Here is a 19,935-nt window from a genome sequence, read left to right as displayed (position 1 = left end):
AGTCACCACGGAGGAACTGTGTTGGCCCCAGGGACTGGCTAAGTGTTGGGGCAGGCCTGGTGGAGAAACAAGCAAGCAGCGGCTCCCACACACCGAAGCTCTCACTCCAGGGCAGGCCGAATGGCTGGACAAGGCTTAGGCCAGACAGCGATGTTGGGGATCAGACCCTGCAAGTCAACCATTCTCTGCATTTTACCCCTTCCTCAGGGAGTGGGGGTGGAGGCGGGGCCGTGCAAGGGTCAAACAGCCTGATTTGAAGATAAAATTTCTCCCACAGCACCATTTACCCATCCATCTCTGTCCCCAAGCAGAGTCTGACAGGCAGGGGGAGTCCTCACAGTTCTCTGAGCTCTGCACAGCCTGTTTCTCAGGTCTGTGCTCTCAGGGTCACTGGAAGGTGGGCAAAGGTGAGGAGAGGAGTTGGGAAATGACCGAGGCAGGTTACTTGGAAAAAAATTCCTGGGAGGAGGAAAAAAGAGGCAGCCAGAATGGGAAGCATCTGAAGGGTGATCATAAAACAGGAATGGAGAAAGGCAAAATTAAGGCCTTTCTCTCCCCGGAGCAACTCTTCGGACTGAGTAGTCACAGATCCTCAGGGGCCAACTCTGAGAGCTGCAGCATGGTGAGGGGAAAAAAAAAAATCCCCAAGTATCTTATGATGAGCCCCATCTCACAGATCTTGTATATGTTAGAGGTTAGTGTATTTTTCAGGGGCAGGGTAAGGAGGGAAGTGAGAGAAGAAATCTCAGGCTCACCTCTTCCTGTACTTATTAGAAATTAACAGTCATCAGAGAAGCACAGATAAGAAATTATTCTTAAGGGAAGGAAAAAAAAAACAAAAAACTGATGTAAACCCAGAAAAGTAGCAGCAAAGGTTTCACTTATTACAGGTCTATTATATAGCACTAGGAAAGAAAATCATTCAAGTCTTTAGGCAGGGAAAGGTAAAGGAATTAATCAAACCATGCCAGTTAGAGACTCCTTTTTCAAGTTAGGATTTTCTAAAACTTTAGGTTCTCATTCACTAGTGCCATAAAAAAAAGAAAACAAAGAATAATGACATCAGGGGATGAGAAGGGTTAGGCTAAGGTAACAAGCACATACATGTACGTGAGCAGCAGTGTGGGACAGATTTGAATTAATAGTAATAAGCAGTATAAGAGACACTTCAAGCCAAAACTTAGTGGGGCAAAGCTTTCTTCCTTCACTTTAATTGAAAAAAAAAAAAAAAAGAAAAGAAATTACTTCAAAGGTTTTCCTGGGTTCCTGGGGGTATGGCAGTTGAGAATACATGTGTCTGCACAGCTCTCTTCCCTCATCTCTCCCTGAGATGGGGATTCTCATTTACTTCCTACCTGCTCTTGCTCTGGTGGAAACCACGCCCAGAAGTTGCTGGGAAGCACTGGTGGTGTTCAGTGGTGCTGATCCCCTTCTGGGTGACACTGGTCTGCTGTGTGCAAAGTAGAAGCCCTCCTTGCCAGGAAGAAGGGCATGGAGTTCATTAGATGGAAAGTAAATCTGCCCACAGGCGAGGCAGTTGTTTCTACATATTCAGGACCGATGCTCGTACCTGAAGCAAAGTACCCCAGTTCCAGAACCAATTTTCTCCTTTACTTTGAATTGCAACTACCATTTCCCCACCCTGATTCTTCAAAACAAGACACTGAAAAATACAGAAAACAAAAAGCGTCAACTGATATAGTTTTGGTTGTTCATGGTTCTTTTTCCTAAAAGGGCAGTGAACCACCCTGCCTGAGGAAGCACTGAGTCTCGACACCTGGGAGCTAACCTCTACCAAGGGCTTACTCAACAAAAACAGGAGGCAGAGATGAAAGAATTGCATTATGGCATTTTTTCTTAACACCCATGTAAACTTGTCCAGCAATTTTTTTTTCCTGCTGAAAATTAAATGTACCTCTCTTGGGCTCCAAAGATTCACTCAGACTCAGCTGAGAAGTTCTTACTGACTTTCCTAAGGATCAAAGGTTCCAGAGATGCAGAACTGATGTTCTTAAGGATAAAAATGGGCAAAACAGGTAGACTTGCCTTGGGGTATGGGGAAGGGGGATGGGTGGGCTGCAGAAGCCCTTCATGCAGAAAACTCACTTGCCTCAAATGGTAGAAAGTTTGTTTCAAGTGGGAGGGCAAGTTAGAGCAGCATGCTCTCTTGCTGGAGATGTCGACATGTTACATTTGGACATCTGGACAGAGCAAATACAAGCCAAATTACCTGGATTAATTATACCCTACTGAAATGGTTGTATACAGGTTTCTGTATATTCCAATCTTCTAATTAACATTTATGATAGAAATAAAGGTGAGAGGCTGAGACTTTGTAACTCCCCTCACCCTCCTACCACTTTAGGGTTCTTTGGTTCAAGATCATTGTAAGGGGGAGGGTTCTGCCTCAAGACCTCCAATGAAACATCCTATCTGTCTTCTCAAACAAGACTTGACTAATTCACATGGCCTAGGTTTGAGGTGGTTAAAGATCCTAGAACTGGTGGGCAGATAGAGAAAGCAATTTTTTAATAAAATGTTCCGGAAGCTCAAAGCATACCACTGAAGGAGTCTGTCAGCCAGGATGCACAACAGGGATAGAAAATTAACCTTAAATCATGCACACAGGGAGGGTAAAAAAGCAGAACAGACCGATTTCCTTTAAACCCTTCCTTTCTCGTGGCAGCTGTCATGAGCAATCTGACTTTCAGCCCAATAAACATTAAATGGACAAGGGTCCACCATGACCAAGTGCTCCTTGCTCTAAATAACATAGTCACCAAGGATACGCCGCCCACAGGCAGGCAGGAAACCAACTCTTCTTTCCTGGGATACTCTCACACTTCCTAACAACTTCAAACTAAGATAGGTTCCAACTCATACTTTTTAGCCTCCCATGGCATTTGTGGGTTATCAAACCAGTAACAATGCATTTTACAAGGCAATTAGAAGAAATAAAGAACTTGACTGCTACAGCACTGCAGCTACACTGACCCATCCAAACAGTCTGGAAAGCCTGAAATAAAGCGTCATAAAAATACTCACCAGACTTCCCTCTAAAAGGTGATATAAGGAGTATGAAAAATTTCTGACTTACATGTCTACTAAATCAACTTAATGGATGTGGAAATTTATAAAAACCACTTAAGAAATACTTTTACATCCACTAAAGAGCAGAATAAGATGAGAAATATTTTTTACATAAAAGCACAATGTGCTTTCATATTCCAAATATTGGAAAAAAGGGAAGAAGCCAGATTCCCTTATTCCTTATATCTGACAGTTTGATTTCAAATTCAGTAAGCAAACACCAAAGGTCACTCAGTGAAAAATGGCCTGAGCTGCCTTCCAGTTACTGAATTCAAGGCTGCCCAGATCAGGATAAGAATTCAGAGAGGAAGCCAGATTGAAGACATGGAAATAAATTAGCAGTATCACTGGGAGTGAAGCTTTAAATACAAGGCAAGGATGGGTATAGAAAGGAAATGGGAGAAGTCTATGCAAAAAAAAAAAAAAAAAAAAGCTGGAATCATCACCTTCATAGGTAGGGTCAATGAAGATGTAAAAGATACTGATGATGCTGGAAACCATAAGGGGAAAAGGATGCTTAGAAAAGAGATGATCTGGATGTGTAATAATTTTGAGGATACCTTCTTACTTTGCCCAAATCTCTTCTCACTTTTCACTCTGTTTTTTTTTTTTTTTAAATTGAAGGCACACTCCGGAATCAGACAAAGGGACCAATAAGTTTTTCCTAATGTTGAGTCAGGAAATATTACGTTCAAATGACAGGACCCTTTCCACCTGACCAAAACTTACCATGGGTTCTCAAAGTCCTGTATCATTAACTGACACAGGTTTCAGATTGGCATAGAAATACATGTCCTTCCAAGCTTTATGGGCCTCAAGTTTTCTTGAGAAAGGAACAAGGCTCCTGCCTGACCATATACACACCAGTGCTGCATACTCCAGGGCCTTTATTCTCTCACTGACTCTGTTCTCACCTGCACAAGCCCACAGAGACTTGCACATGGGTGCACTCTTTGAGAAGAGAAACAGCATTTTCAAGACATTCATGTACTAGTGAATAGGTTTGTTCCTTTTTTAAATAAAGAAGTATCTCAAGAACTTCAACTGTTGGGAAATTAAAATCCACACTCACTAATAAATCAAGGTTTTATTCAGGCACTATTTTTTTTTTAAACTTTGTACGTTAGAGCTGTTGCCCCCTAAATACATACACATACATACATATATATACATATATATATATATATATATATATATATATATATATATAAGTTTTGTTTGAGTGAGTTACCTGGGGATCTGAATATTTTCAACCACATCTAGAAGTGTGTGTGCAAATGTGTATGTGTATATATGTGGGATATAGCCAGGAGAGTGGGTCTCACTTTTAAAAAATATATTCCTTATGTGGTAACCTGAAAAGAGGGTAAGGGAAAGGAAATGAAAAATACATATAATTTGAGCTTTTAAAAGGGTGTAATAATAAAATAAGATTTAAAATAAATTTAACATGCTAACTAATGGTGGATAGTAGATTCCTAGGACCTTTTCAACTAATTGCTTATGGAAAAGTAAATCACATTTTATTCTTACATATGCTCGTATTACTAACACCTGCAGCATTAAAACAAGCCTTTTAACAGCCTGGATCATGTAGAAGATGACCTAAAATTGTGGTGGGCTGCACATTAATGTCCTAAAAAACCAAAAGTCACCCTATTAAAAAATCACACAAGGTTTCTAACCTTGATGTTTAGAAATCTACTTCTTATACTTCAGAAACTTATTTTATTTCCCTCATCCTCTTATGATTTTTTTTTTTTTTTTGATGGGGGGGAACTTCTTCTTTGACTCTGAGTCATGGACACTGAATACTCTGCTCTAAGTTCTGGTGACCAGGCTGCCCAACACACTGAACCCCCTACTTCCTCTCAATGTTCTCTTTCTGCCACCCCAATGCCTTTACCTGGCTTCTCTGATATTTCATTCATGGAAAGTCTGGAGCTCAAGAGAGAGATGGCTGATGGGTTCTGAAAAGGTTCTAGTCCTTTGAGGCTCCAACATTAGATATGATACCAAACACTGATGTACAGTTGACCAGCTGTGATAGGGTCATTCTCGCATCCCTGATAAGCTGAAATGGGAGGAAAAAAAGAGAAACAGCCCAGCTCAATCGCACAACTCCTCGAGCAGCATTCCTGCTAAAGTAGAACAAATCTCATAGGCACAAATCAGAGATGCCACTGATCACACCTAGATTTTGGTCAACACACAATATTTGAGCTTTGGTGGTGGTGGCTTTCAGTTTCAGCTTTGGGATTTGCCATTCCACTCTTTCCTAATAATGCATTTCTCTCTCCTCATTAAGTTAGATGGAAGGAAAAATGTGCAGAGGGGAATACTGGGTGTATCATGCATATTATCATTATCACAAGATACAACAAAAACCAAAAGGCAAAGTTTGTTTTCATCAAAATAGTCTTAGCTCAGTTTCTTCTCATAATTTTTCTTGACTGGCAAAGATTCAGGCAGGGTACCCTAATGGTAAAATTTAGAATTAAAAAAATATTTATTGATAATGTCTCTTTTAAAAATGTTTGGTAACCCCAACTAATCATCCAAAATGCAAATTGTAAACACAACAGCAGCAAAGGAGTAACAACTGGGTGTGAGTAAACAGACTATGAACAGGTGACAGACTGAGCAAGAGTGCAGGAGGGAGCAACAGAGAATGAAAGACAGGTACACAGTGTGCTACAGTGACAATTTGAGTGAATAAGTCATCACATCTGGACCACAGTGATTTCAATGCAACCATTTAGCAAACCTCTGGGCCAAATACTAAAACACAGTAGGAGGAATGGACAAGCCTTCTTTGTGAGCATGCTCAGCATGTTGGCATGGGAACAAGGAAGCACAGCAGCTCTTTAGGCATCTCACAATGGATGGCTACCATTTATAGGATGCAAAGAAATTTTCCCTCTGGTCCCTGATACAACATGTATTGTTTTTCTATGCTTTCCTTGACCCTGGAGGACTGCAGTTGCTGTTCCAAAATTGCCAAAGAAACCCCTTAACAAAATAAAGAAACCACAGTGGCAGTAACACTGGGTTTGCTGGAATGCCCCCTTCCATCTACCTTGCTTATGGTTTTCTTCTGGGCACATCCAACAGGAATGGTTAAGTTTTACCAATCCACATGATAAAGCCAGCACGAACTCAGTCCCCTGGTCACAGAGACAGACTGGGTCAGGGTGAGAGTGGGTATGCGTATTTATGTGTGGCTCTGGGGATCTGGACACCGCCCTCACTTTGTAACCTTTGCCCGGAACACTGGGGTTGCTTCCAATGGAGATCCACGGTAACTCTAGAAGTGTCATTAAATACTCAGTTCACCAAGGTTGACCACCTCCATTGTCATAGGATGATGCAGCATCTGCAGAAGCGCTGTCTGCTGCCCCCTACTGATGGGGGTGGAGTGACAGGTGCGAAGTAGGCGTGGACTTTAATATTGGGTAAATGGGTCTGAAACAAGACAGAAACGTTACTAAGAGGGAGGCCTTCAACAGAAACAGCAAGGTCGCTTTTCAGAAAAACCAGAGGGACTGAGTGGACACGAAGGCAGAACAGAGGCTGAGCATGGACAGCATGTTGAGACCTAGGTTCTACTTCATACCATCCCAGGTTATTCCAAAAGACCATATTAGCTCACATACCTTTGGCCGCTGCGTCCATAATAATAAAACTGGGGACAAAAGTCATGCTAATCTCTTAACCTGTCCCAAAGGGATTCCTGGTTGGATTCCCATAGCTGGAAGAAATTATATAAACTTAGAAATTAATTTTTTCCAAGCCATTATGGACAATGTTTCCTCTGATATCTTTAAAGACCCATTATGCTCTTTTAACTAACATGCTTCTAACATTTACTACATAAATGGTTTCTAAACTCCTACTATGTTCAAGGCATTGTGCTAGTTCTGTAAAGGGACAATGGTCAAGATAGAGATCCTGCTCTTAGGGAACTTAGGAGTCTAGACATGCACACAGATAGCTAGACTGGAAGAGTGCTAAGTGATTCTTGAGGATTCAGAGGTGGAATCCCTGGCTGGGGTGGAATCCAGCCAGGCAGGCCTAGGGACCATAGGCCACAGAAGCAACTCTGGATGACCTGTGGCTTTCCTCTTTTGGTAAAGAAGAGATATGGATGCAAGGCCTTCCCACTGCAGTTACATTCTCAGTCTTCCAGGTCTAAAGGGAGAGGTGGAACTGAGGTCAACTGGAACTTCAACTTAAATCTGCTGCTCCTTTATGCACTCCGATGCTATTAAGGCCAACACAGGTATTTTTAAAGGTTGGCTGTAAGGGCCAAATTAAGCAGAGGGCCTTTCCCACAACAGGTGTGGAGCAGATGTTCCAATAAATGTCTGTTGAGCGGAACAATCCAACACAAAGATTCATCCAGTCTTTTATAACCTCTTTGCTGGCAACCTGTCTTTCAGTGATTTGGCTATACATGAGTCTGTTATGAAGGATGGGGCAAAAAGAAAAGGTAAAAAATGGTGATCCAACCACCATTTGCTGTCTAAAAAAAAAAAAAAAAGATTCCTAGCACAAGAGTTTGATATGAAAGGCTATACAAATTAAAAAATTTAAACCCCATTTAACTAAATATTTTTTCATTATTTTTTCATCCTGCTAAACTTCCATCAGGAACAATAGGAAAGAACTATCTACCCTTAGGTTTCCCTGCCATCTTTTTTTCTCTTTGTTGAAAATCCAAGTAAATACATATATCACAGGAATCTAAACCTTAGAAAAGGAAATGGAGGGGGGAAAAAAAGGAAAGAATGCTGAGAAACTAGAGCCAGAGGGTAACGCTGCCATCTTTACCCTGAGTCTCTTGATTCCAGCCCGCGTGATTTGCTGGCAGTCATAGAGTTCTATCCGCTCGAGGCTGTGACAGCTCTTCAAGTGCTCCAGGGACGCATCTGTGATTAGGGGACAGTTGTCCAGTTCAATCACCTCCAGCTGGTCATGGGCGCAGGCCCCGTTCCCCAGGTGACGAATTCCATCGTCTGTGATCAGCTCACAGTGAGACAGACTCTGCAGCCAAATAGAGCAGGGAAGGACACTGAAATATTTAATAGCATTCTTTGAATCAGAGGCCTGTGTGTAATCAGGAAAAAGAGCTTTCTGGTTTGATTCTGAAATATATCAAGCCATCGCTAGAGCCATGTGGTGAAATGAAGAATGCATATCAGAGTCGGTGGGGTTCTGCTTTCAATAATCAATGATCAACATTTCTCTGGGTGATTCTAAATACATCTTGTGAATTCCTAAAGTGACTGTGAAATAGTTTATAAACAAAATAAGACATCTCCCACAACCCTCTTGACACACAAATTATTAATTAATACTTTTCCTCTCTTACTGGGACAAGGTGGGGGGGCGCTCAAGCTTTTTCTGTAAACATTTTTTTGAAATTTGGACTAAATATTGAATACCTGATGCAGGGCATGCCCAAACAGTTTATTACCTGAAGATGATTCTTACAGCTGTAAGATGTGGTCACCTGTTAACTTTACAAGTTTTCCTTAAATCCCTGGTTCCTCCATGTGAAACACAGAACCCTTGACTGAAACATGGTTTAATGTGCCACAACACCAAAAATGAGCCTAGAACAGACAACCTGAATTCTTTCTCACAGTGTTACTGGGAGCAGTAGCAGAAACTCCCTCCAAGTAAAGCCTTGATTGGTTCTGTTTTATAGGAATATTTAGTCCCAGTGAGAAGGAAGCAGACTGTATTTGGGGCCATCTTATCTCTTGGATCTCTGGAAATTTAAGTATCATTCAGGCTGGAGTGTAATTCAGGCAGGAGGGAGAAAAACTGTCAGTTTTCAATCTCTAAGCATTGATAGAGAAAACATTTAACTTTTCCAGTTTCTATCTTTCTCCCTTAGACAAGTCCTCCCTTGGTCTTCTGTAAGTTGACAATTTGGAGAAATATACTTTCCCAAGACGGTAACCAGACACCAATAGAGCTCAGTTTTGAATAAATCCAATAAATATATACAATTTCCAAAGTCAAACTCACCAATACTTGAAGTCGAGGACAGTGTATAGAAAGTTGGATTAATGTGCTATCTGTTATCTGAAAGAAACATATAAGTTTATTTTAGGTGTAACTGCAAAAAACTCATGGGCCATACCACATTTGACTACACTTCCGGTCTGATATCCTGATAATTATCAAACAACAGAATCTTAAGGTTGAAATCCCATCAGCTATCAGAACCTGTTTTTTGAGAATCTATCCAGGCTAGACTTAAATTCATCTAGTCATCTTTGAACAGGTCTGTTGAAAATTGTTTTTGAAATAAACGAAAACTTGTCCCCTCATAACTTCTACCCACTGGACTTTGTTTGATCTTAGAACCATCACAGAAGTGAATCAGAAGACATTGTTCCATGAAAAAAATTAATGTAGGAACATCCTCAAGTTTTTAGATATCTGACCCATATTTTTATAAGTAATGCCACCACTCAGGACTGGTAACTGGCATGTCAGTTATTTTCCTCAAGGATGGCAGAAAGACGCTGCTGGGTTAACTACGAACATTCAATAAGGAAAAACTCCTGAGAAACAAGTCTTTCATAATTATCTTAGGATGAAAAGTAAATCAGCATTTCTTTTCAAATTTGTCTCCAATTCTGAAATTATTATTATAAATCACATAACTCCACAGGGGCTAAGAAATGGCAGGGGTAGGGGATTATAGTGGGCAAGCATGTGTGCATCACTCAGAAGGAGTGGACACCGGAAAGGACACACAGGCACATGCAAGAGACGGATGTGAACATGTTTTAGTTTAATTAGGATTAACAGGTACTAAGTAGTGTCCAGATAACAAACAGTTACCTGGAGTATATATAGTTACTGAATATATAGCTGCTATAGTTACCGAAGTATCTTTTCTTCTTTAGTTTTACCATTAAAACAATTCACTGCTCTTTTTAAAAGCTTTCATTTTGGCTGTGCACGGGCTTTCTCTAGTTTTGGTGAGCCTGGGTTACTACACTTGCGGTGCTCGGGATTCTCACTGCAATGCCTCTCTTGCTGTGGAGCGCGGGCTTGCCTCTCTTGCTGTGGTGCTCGGGATTCTCACTGCAATGCCTCTCTTGCTGTGGAGCGCGGGCTCCGGGGCACACAGGCTTCAGCAGTTACGGCGCATGGGCTCAGTTGCCCTGTGGCATGTGGAACCTTCCTGGACCAGGGATCAAACCCATGTCCCCTGGATTGGCAGGCAGATTCGTTACCACTGGATCATCAGGGAAGTCCATCTTCTTTTCAGGAGTCCCCCTTTAAAATTTCTCCCTACCTAACTAACAAACTCAAAGCTCTTAACATTGGTAATAAAAGAAAGTGTTAATAAGGTAGTAAGTCTGCCTGCCTGAAGGACAGGGTTCCACACAGAGTTGGGTCTCTAGGGTTAATGATATATGAGGCTCCGGGTCCAATTAAGCTAAAAAGGGACAGATATCTATCAGTGTCATGGGGCTTTAATTATTTACTAGTATCATAACCCTGTTGATCTAAAGAAATATCTTATTATCTTTATGATCTGAATGCCTGATCCTGCTTTCTTTCTAATGGCAACCCTACTGATGACATGTATTTTCCTAGCACAAATTGCATGAGCACCTGTGCCTGGTATGCCTGGATGACACCTCAATAAATGGACAGCAAGCAGGCTCTATAATATGTGAGGGTAGGGAATTGAATGTTCCGACGTGCATGTATCATGTACATTTCTATTATACTGTATTTCCGAGTAAAAATCCACAATCTTACCTGAACACACTCTTCCAGGTCCATCTTTTCAAGCTCATGGCAATTCTAAAAAATACAAACAACCCAACATTATAGAAAAAACATTTAAAATATAGGAAAAAATTAAGGTCAAAAAAATAAATAGTATTAAATATACCAATGAAATCTCAAGAGCTTCAGAACTGGTGTCATTTTAATATCACTTCCTACCTTATTCCATTACTTACACTTTTTAAAAAGGCCTGTATCATAGTGAATTTCTCAATTATTCCACACTTAAAGTATCTAATATCTTAGAAGTCCAAAGGAATAAATTTCCTGAATATTCACTGAGATAATATAGAGATCCTTTCAACCAAAAATAATTTAATGAAAATGATTTCTTTGGAAGCACAGGAAGGGAATCTGTGTCTTAATCTAGTTATGCCAAGTGCTGCCCTCTGTTCCCTCCCCCATTAGTATTCCACTGAGCTGCCCTGAAAGCAAATGCCCTTCCTCGTGGTCCATTACACTGGTCAAAGATGGTATACTTTTAAATACTATTATACAGTGACTTAAAAGCCCCTTCATGTATTAATATCTTGTGAAGAATATAGAAAATCTCTTAAAATCTCTCCATTTAGATTAGGCTTACATGTTTCTTTCAACATTCATTCACCAGTTGCACACCAAATAACCAAGTAAATCTCTTTCACAAAGCACTAGGAAATGCCTGCTCAGTTTAACCTAGCATCTTATGAAAAGGTGGAAAATCAAGTCTCTTGAAGGAGTGTCATGCTCTCCAACCCATGTCTACCTTTCCAGAGCATTTGCCTGAAGCTTCAGCCCAAGAGTGCTCAGGAACACCAGCCACAGATGTATTCTCCCACATCCCATACCTCAATTTTCTGTCCCCTACATTTCCCTATGTTGCTCATTCTTCTGAAATTAAAAATCCTGAACAAAGCCTACAGAACCTGAAGAAAACACTTACCCTGGCCAGAGTGGTAAAGCCTACATCGGTTAATTGAGAACATCTTGCCACTTCTAATATTCTGTTAAAAAAACAAAGTGAAAGTCAACCCCTTGGTCCCTGAAAACTGGGTCTACTAAAAGAGCAAGAATTTAAGAAAACAACCTCCTATTCCCTAAGGTCTATGTAACACAGAATGACATTCACAGCTAAGCAAGTCTGTATACAGATCTTGCCATTCTCTTTCATGGAGTCATCAAAAAGTGGTCCTGTAAATATATTTCAGGGTGACGCAATCAGAAGAATATAATAGAAGCTTGTAGTTAATGCCAAAATGCATGATAAATGCATTAAAAAGCCTTTGTGATAGCATACTGCTTACCCCCAGAGGGCAGCCTGTTCCTAGAAAACAAAGGAAATGGAGATAAATACTCTGTTTCATCTTGCTGCTAAAGTAAATTATTCTCTTTTCCTATTTCACATGTAGGTTCACTAAGATTTAAACAGCTTTTAAAAATACGATGAAGGGATTGGTTAATCACAGGCCTGTCCCAAATAAGAAATTCCATATATATGAAAAAAAAATCCTTAAGCTTCCTGCCTCCTCCCACAGGCTTCCAGGGAGGCCCAGCAGAGAAGGAAGCTGAGCTGGCAGTCACTCTCCTATTCAGGAACTGCTGAACACAACCCTAAACACCAACCACAGGCTTGGGGAATCAAAAGTAGTAGCTCTTTTCTGTGCAAAGTCTGGTGGTGTCTGTATGATAGTACCGAAGAACACTGTTATGTTTGCTTACAAATTACTAAAAAAGTTAAAGCAAAACCATATAAAGGCCCATGGCCAGATCATTACAAAAAAGTTTTAAGAAAGTTTTTATTGGTTTACAATGATTGTTATAGGTAAGAAAAGTGGTTTTGTAGGTTTTGGAGCTAGACTGCCTGGGAGTGAACCCTTATTCCTGCCCTTACTAATTGTGCTTGAACTGTTTACTCGACCTCTTTGTGCTTTGATTTTCTCATCTATAACATAGAGGTGATAACAGTGCTTATATGGTGTTATGATGATTAAATGAATTAATATTTGTAAGTCGTTTACGGCTGACACGTTTAATATGTAAGTACAACGAAGCTTTGTTTTAAAGACCGAAAATCAATATGGGCTTGATGCCATGTGTCTGCTAACATAGCATTCTTAGTAAACATTCAGCCAATCTTGTACTCAGGTAGAGAAGAGGAGCCACAGAGAAATAAAGCTTGCTTTAAAACCATCAGTACAAAAGAGGAGTTGTTTTTTCGCTTTAAATATTCCCCGCTATGTACCTGACACATCATTACTACAATAGAATAGGTAGGCCTCTATAAATTTTATTCAGAAGGAAATTACATGAAAGCATTAATAAGAGAAAATGACTTTATTTCTTTTCTCAAGTAATGAGATAAAATGTTGGTATTTTAGTACTAGTTATATTCTAGTATGGACAGCAAGAAGTAGAAAATGAGGACTATTACCCCCAGGTTCAGGCCAATTACATGTAATCAAATGAGGTAGGAAGCAAGTAGGTGGGCATCTGAAAAGCTAGTAGTGGCCTTCTAGAGTCTACCTTAGAAATTTCAAGTTTCCAAGGAATGAGCATGAGTGGAGGCCGCTGCTCCTTTTCTCTGATTTTTTGAGATAAACAAGAAATGTTTACCTAAGCCGAGGGCAGTTCTGACCTAAAGCGTTCAGGATGGCATCTGTGATGTTGGAGCAGCCAGAGGCACAGAGGGACTGTAACTTATGGCACCCTCTGCATATAGTAATGAGACCTTCATCTGTGATTTGCTAAAAAAACAAGAGGGAAAAACCCATAGTTATCAGTAACTTAGCAGAAGATAAAGACAAAAAAAGTTACCTCTGTGAAGTAAGTGCCAAAAAGAAATAAAAGCAGATTTGATATTAATCACGTAGCAGACCTAAAAGAAAATGAACACTTTCTTCCTTCCTTCCAGTTCGTTTTGATTTAGTTTTCAAGAGAATCTGTGCTCATTGCTGGTGCAAAGGGAAGAAGCTATAATGGGGTTCTTTTAACCTAATGGGAGTAACAGGACTGGGAACAGCATGGGGTGCCTCTTGGTGTAGGTTCAATTAAATGATTTTAAAACCTAGAAAACAGATAAGAACAGCAGTATTTTAACAGTATAAACACATTTACAAGTTCAAATTGATACTAAGTTACTTTAACAACCTGTGGATGATGCTACTGCAGTCTTATATCAACCCTAGATCCATTTATTTCTAAATTTCAGTTTTATAATATAAAGACTATCCTAATTTAATGGAAACAGTTGTATCCAACACAAACTTTGTATGTTTCAAATTACTGTTTTAATTTTAAAATGAAAAAGAACACAGAAGATGTTACATTAAAAAAAAAAGATGTCATGTATAAATATCTTGTGTTGGATATGATCAACATTCTAATTTATCCCTATCTTGATAGATTCACTAATTTTGTGTAAGCCTCAGAATAAAGCTTTCCTGTCATCTCTGTTTAATCAAGCAGTGTTCTTCGGTTGTAAGGACAACTGAAACAAACAAACAAAAAACCCTCAAACTTTAAATATTCACTGCTTAAATCAGTACGCTCTCAGTATTGTAGAACACACAACTGAAAATGGATGCAAAGACAGATGCAAGATCTGTGGTAAGAATGAGTTGATAAGGCGCATATGCACAGGGAAGCGCTGTGAGGGCTGTGCTGCCTTTTCTCCTTCACGCTTTAAAGTCTGTAAGGCATTACTGAGGAAAAGAGATGAAGAAAGTCGTATTACCAATACTCATGATTTTTAAAAAGAGTAAAAATCTACTAAACTTTTATGTTTTCAAATTAGTCAAGAAAAAGAGACTGCATTAAGTATATACTTTGGTCACTTCAACAGTTTCGGGCAGAAACTTCAAGAAGTCTTATGAATGCTGAGAATCATTTCATCACATTGCACAGGAATGACAGATGGAATGACTCACGCCCTAAGATCTGGGTGAAGATAAACAGTAAAATAAACACATGACGGAGCTGGTTCTTTATGCCAGAGGGTAGAGGAAAGGAAACCAAAATGGTAAATGGTAGACATGGTATGTATGTAACATAAACATGTAATATCTGTGCATGTGTACATAAATAAAATCTGAAGATGTGTCAGTTTTTTCCTATCACTGTAAGATGACAGTTTCATGTTCACAAAAGTTGTGTAAGATCTTTCTTTCAGGCCAAATACTTTAGTTTCATAAATGAAAGTAGGCAAATTTCTGGTAGTTAGCAACTATGGGAATCAAAATATCATCTCCTTAACTCAGTCTCTAGGAGCATCTTAAACAGATCACTTTTAGCACCATTCCTGCAGTCTACGGGGTCGCACAGTCGAACACGACTGAAGCGACTTAGCAGCAGTAGCAGCTTAAGGGCTGGAAGGACAGGATGCTTAAACTGCACAAAACATGGCCCTATATGTGTCACCCTAAAATGACCACTGTGCTCTTAAGTCTCAAGTGACCAAAGAATAAACGGAAAGTATAATAACCAGAGGTTTAGCAAAAACAAGGAAAACCCTAACTTTTTTCACTGCAATGAGAGGCTCTTACTCCAAAGTAACACACATATGTAATTTTTAAAGCAAGAGAGGAAAGTTAAAGGTGTTCCGTCACTGTTCTAGGATCCTGACTAGTTTCAGTTAATTCTACGAGCAAAATCCAAAATCAAAATCTTTTTTGTGATAGACACAAAAAAGTTGATAGTCTAAATAAACAAATCAAATGTAAACTATAAATACTAATTGAGAATAATTTAAAGGGTATACTTTGCTTGTCATCTACTTATATCAGTGGTCCCCAATAGTCATGACTGATAGATCTTAAATTGATGTGACTGCAATTAATTTACCAAAAATATTTTAAAGACCAAAGTTTATGAATAATTTACTTCTAAAAGGTAAGTTTTCCTAAGTAGAAGAGAAAGGGGTGGGGTTATACTTGAGCTTACTTGGAATTCTGTATAAGCTACTCTCTATCTCATCTACGTCAAAGGCCCTAGGAGTGAGCAATGCTGAGCATGTAAAAAAGCATGATGTTTACTTGAATCCTCAGGGATGAAGTGGACAAACTACTCGTCATTATGACTGAAACTCTTAACATTACTGAAATGAATTACTAGCACAAAAGAGCGGTTGGAAGGACTGCTTACTAAGCAAGTCTGCAAGTTCAAAGTCACCAGTTCAGGACAGTGTGCACCTATGTACTTGAGAGCTTCATCTTCTAGCTAGAAAAATTAAAGAGAGAGAGAAAAAACTATTACTGATATTGTTTAGTATTTTAAAACTTTAAACTCTTAAAGGTTTAAGAGTGTACATACACACACAGAGTGTACACATTCATCAATACATTTTAAATGTAGCTAACCAAGTTTCAAATGATCATATAAAAGTGCAATTCATATGATTAGTACAGTTATTAGTCTTTGTCATCAGTTTGGGCCACATTAATTTCATATCACCAAACCAAGGGAAAGATAAACACTGCCTCGTGTTCATGGATATTTCTTCTGATAAATTAAATATGCTTCACAGAATTCTCTGGAAGGATTTTGAAACTAAAGTAACTTTCACATTTCTACACTCCATGTAAAGTTCCTTAACAAACTTTTGGGAGCAGGAGCTGAGAAAGGAATCTGCAGTTTATCTACTGCTGGAAGAGCACTGCTATGAGTACAGTGCTGAGACCAGATGGCAAGTAACTTGACTATAATGATGCATCCCAATCAATATTTTTCAGGGTTCCATAAATAACCAGAAGTTCAAGCTGTTGTTTTAAGGCAGTCATACTTTCGAAGCTCTGTTTGAAACAAAGGGAAATCCTCCCATTATGGTGAAAGAATGAGGGCATTAAAACAGAAACCAAGGCATGGTTTTAGCAACCATTAATTTAAAAAAGGGGGAATAAGAGCATAGCCCTACTTTGTCAGTCACTTCTAAACCCACTCTTGATCATTTCCTTCCACATGTTGTTACCATGTCAATTCCTTTTTTCCCCCCACTGTAAAACACTGAGATATTAAAAATTTTAATGACAAAATATGTTGGATTTGTGATGTGACTGGCAGAAAATAAGCATCAACACTATAAAATGTAGGTTGCTATAAACTCTGCACATCCAGCTCAAGGTCTCAGGAAGTGGACAACCTAGCATGTTTTCTTTTCAGATTAAATTACATGAAACCTTTCTTGCCAACAGCACCTGTTCTATATGATTTTGTCTCCTCATCTTTGCCTCTCCTCAAAAATTTTATCTTTGGTCAGGTGTTAATTCTTCTCCTTTTTTGGGGGCCGGGATGGGGGTGTGGGAAGGCCATGCTGCATGGCATGCATGATCTTAGTTCCTCAACCAGTGACTGAACCCATGCACCCTGGAGTGGAAGCGTGGCGTCCAAGGAATTCCCTCTTCTACTTTTTCACTCTAGGGAAAATACTTTAATTTTTGGTAAGCATGGGTTTTTGGTTAGTAACACACAACTACGTATCTCTCTAGCCAACATTTTGGGCTGCCCACCAAGCTCATGGCGCCTCTATCAATCTAAAATTAAGACAGGGAGTTATTATTACCTGTGTGCAGCCTTTTAAGAATAAGGCTTTAAGACCTCCACAGCCTCTCACTAGAGCTTGGATACCATCCTTGGTTACTTGGTCACACCAGGAAATGTTTAATTGCTCCAACAGTGGACATCCCTCACTTAGGAATAAAACAAAATGAAACAAACATGACTAAATCCAACTCTAAAGGCACCAATGTCTCATTTTATTGGTTATTCCATAACAACAAAAGGCACATTTATCAATGCTTGCGGTGTTCATGTGGGAGACACCACGAGGAGGACTAGCTCAAATCTACCTTAACAAGCTCAAGCACAATGCTGTTTTTCAGATATATTAAATTTTATGGAGCTTTATACTTTTCAAAATATATTCTTTCTGCACTTATCACAACTTTAACAGTCTCAGACAAGAAATGGAAATTAAGTGATTCATTCATTCAAGTTAACAGAGTAATTAATGAAGAATGAGATTCAATCTCAAATTTTTCAATCAAACAATTCAAGCACTTATAAAAGCATTAGTAATGAGGACACGGAAAATTTTCTTTTAAAAATTACAAAGGATCTGCAAAAATTTTCTTTTCTGGGACATATATAGGGTATATTTTACACAGGCTGAATTTAGGATATATGATATTAGATCTCTGCCTTCTATCAAATACTATTTCATTTTTTGATTTCACATTTAAACTATAGAAGAATCCCAAGCTTTAGGGCATTCTTTGGAAAATACTGCTTAGTTTTATAAATTAAAGCCAGGGATCTTGGTTCAAGTTCATTCTTCAGCATTAATAGTGTTACTTCAGGCAGTCACCTCACGAAGTCTGCCAAAGCCTCTCTTAGACCAAGATTAGCAATAGTCCTTCTATGTTCTCCTCAAATTGATGCATTCATTCTTACCCTGACACTTATTCCTCTGTAATAAAACATACTTGTGTCTTTTTTCTTCTTATAGACTCTGAGAAACTTAAGGGTAACTTATTCAGTTACCTCCCATGGTTGAATCACAATAACTGGGATTCAGAAGTGTTTTAGATTTTATCTGGAAAGTGTCTACCTCACAAGCTTTTCAAATAAATGAGCTCGTTTACATGAAGTGCTATAAACTATGAACACTGTTATACTACCTTATTTACTATACCAACCAGCCTTAGATATATGTGTTCTTAAGTATAGAAGAAGCCACATTTTCATATTACTTACACTCTACTTAACTAAATTTAATTTCTTCTTTTAATAGTTTAATTCTTATTATTCATAATGTAACTAATTCATGGGACCATAATCATTTATAAAAGGCTGATAAAAAAGTAAAAGTGCAAAGAGAATGGGCACTTCACCCTCCTTTTAAGAAATATCTTTTTGTAATGCAGTTTTAAAAATTACAATCACATTAAAACAATGAAAACCTACTGAGTGCTTACTACATACAGAATCCTGTGCTAAGCACTTCATTCATGTACAAACTACTATTCTGTTCAGAAATCCTAGTTACTGCTAGTCATTTCATCTGAATTTGTTCTATAATTTGGGCAAGTGGTAAAACAAAGGGTCAATTTTGAACCACAGTACATATCTATAAAACAAAAAGTTTCTTTCAATTCCAACTTAAATAAATAACGATTTGTTCTGATTATTGGACATTCTTGTTATAAGAAATTTACCTCAGAGCTTTTAGAGACATGTTTGTTATTGATGTACAGGAAGCCAAGTCAAGGTGCCTGAGTTTGGAACAAAACTTGCTAAGGCTAGTACATGTACTGAAAAAGGAGAAAATAATAAACAAATATGAACACAGTCTACTAAGCATATAATAATATTATACATAATTTTCAATAAACAAATAAGAACACATCTTTAGAATTTCATAAATGATTCTCAAATGTTACAAAAACTATAAAATTTCCATACCCCAAATATTAATAAAAAGTAGTTATAAATCCAGGGATCTTTAACGTTGAGGAAGAGGTAGGTTCTCAAAGGATAAAAAAAGTTGTGCTGTGTATAAGAATTTGCACAGGGGGAAGATCGTTCTTGATTCCCATTTGGAAACACTGATAGCTATTCACAGTGACTACATTTGTGCTGGTAAAAGATTTACAGGCATTTTGTAAATTCACAACACCAAAAAGCTAGCTAGAACATGCTAGCAAGTTGTGATACATGAAAACCAAAAGCTGTGTCTGCTCTTTCACTTAAATCTCCTTCTGTTCACGATAACCTTGTGCATGGCATTAACAAAATAATCAGAGTTTTGCAAGGTATACTGAGGATGGACCAGTGTTAGGTTGAAAGAAACTAAGTTATGTAATATTACTGCCTGCTTTCCTTTATGAATTTGTTAAAAGCTCTTTTCTCACAGTGGTCAAGTTCCTCATTTAAACTTTTTTTTCAGGTATGGAAAATCTCAAATATACTCTCAAGACTAACAGAGAATGCACATATACCATCATTAAACTCTGACATTTATCAATATTCTACTATTGCTATTTCATC

General features: G+C 38.6%; 1 protein-coding gene across 4 annotated transcripts in view; it reads right to left on the bottom strand.

The window, feature by feature from the left end:
• Positions 1-4,354: 4,354 nt before the first annotated feature.
• Positions 4,355-19,935, bottom strand: part of FBXL20 (F-box and leucine rich repeat protein 20) — a 102,528-nt gene continuing 86,947 nt past the window's right edge. For all 4 annotated transcript variants that reach the window (XM_055576002.1, XM_055576003.1, XM_055576004.1 and 1 more), the window contains exons 7-15: positions 19,104-19,199; positions 17,450-17,576; positions 16,036-16,110; positions 13,510-13,640; positions 11,840-11,900; positions 10,888-10,932; positions 9,130-9,186; positions 7,924-8,136; positions 4,355-6,555 (exon numbers count right to left, since the gene is read on the bottom strand). In XM_055576002.1, the coding sequence (XP_055431977.1) occupies positions 6,448-6,555; positions 7,924-8,136; positions 9,130-9,186; positions 10,888-10,932; positions 11,840-11,900; positions 13,510-13,640; positions 16,036-16,110; positions 17,450-17,576; positions 19,104-19,199 (913 nt within the window). In that variant the 3' untranslated portion in view covers positions 4,355-6,447. The remainder of the gene's footprint in view (positions 6,556-7,923; positions 8,137-9,129; positions 9,187-10,887; positions 10,933-11,839; positions 11,901-13,509; positions 13,641-16,035; positions 16,111-17,449; positions 17,577-19,103; positions 19,200-19,935) is intronic.

Source organism: Bubalus kerabau, chromosome 4 (assembly GCF_029407905.1).
Source record: "Bubalus kerabau isolate K-KA32 ecotype Philippines breed swamp buffalo chromosome 4, PCC_UOA_SB_1v2, whole genome shotgun sequence".
NCBI lineage: Eukaryota > Metazoa > Chordata > Mammalia > Artiodactyla > Bovidae > Bubalus > Bubalus kerabau.
This window is presented reverse-complemented; position numbering and strand designations above follow the sequence as displayed.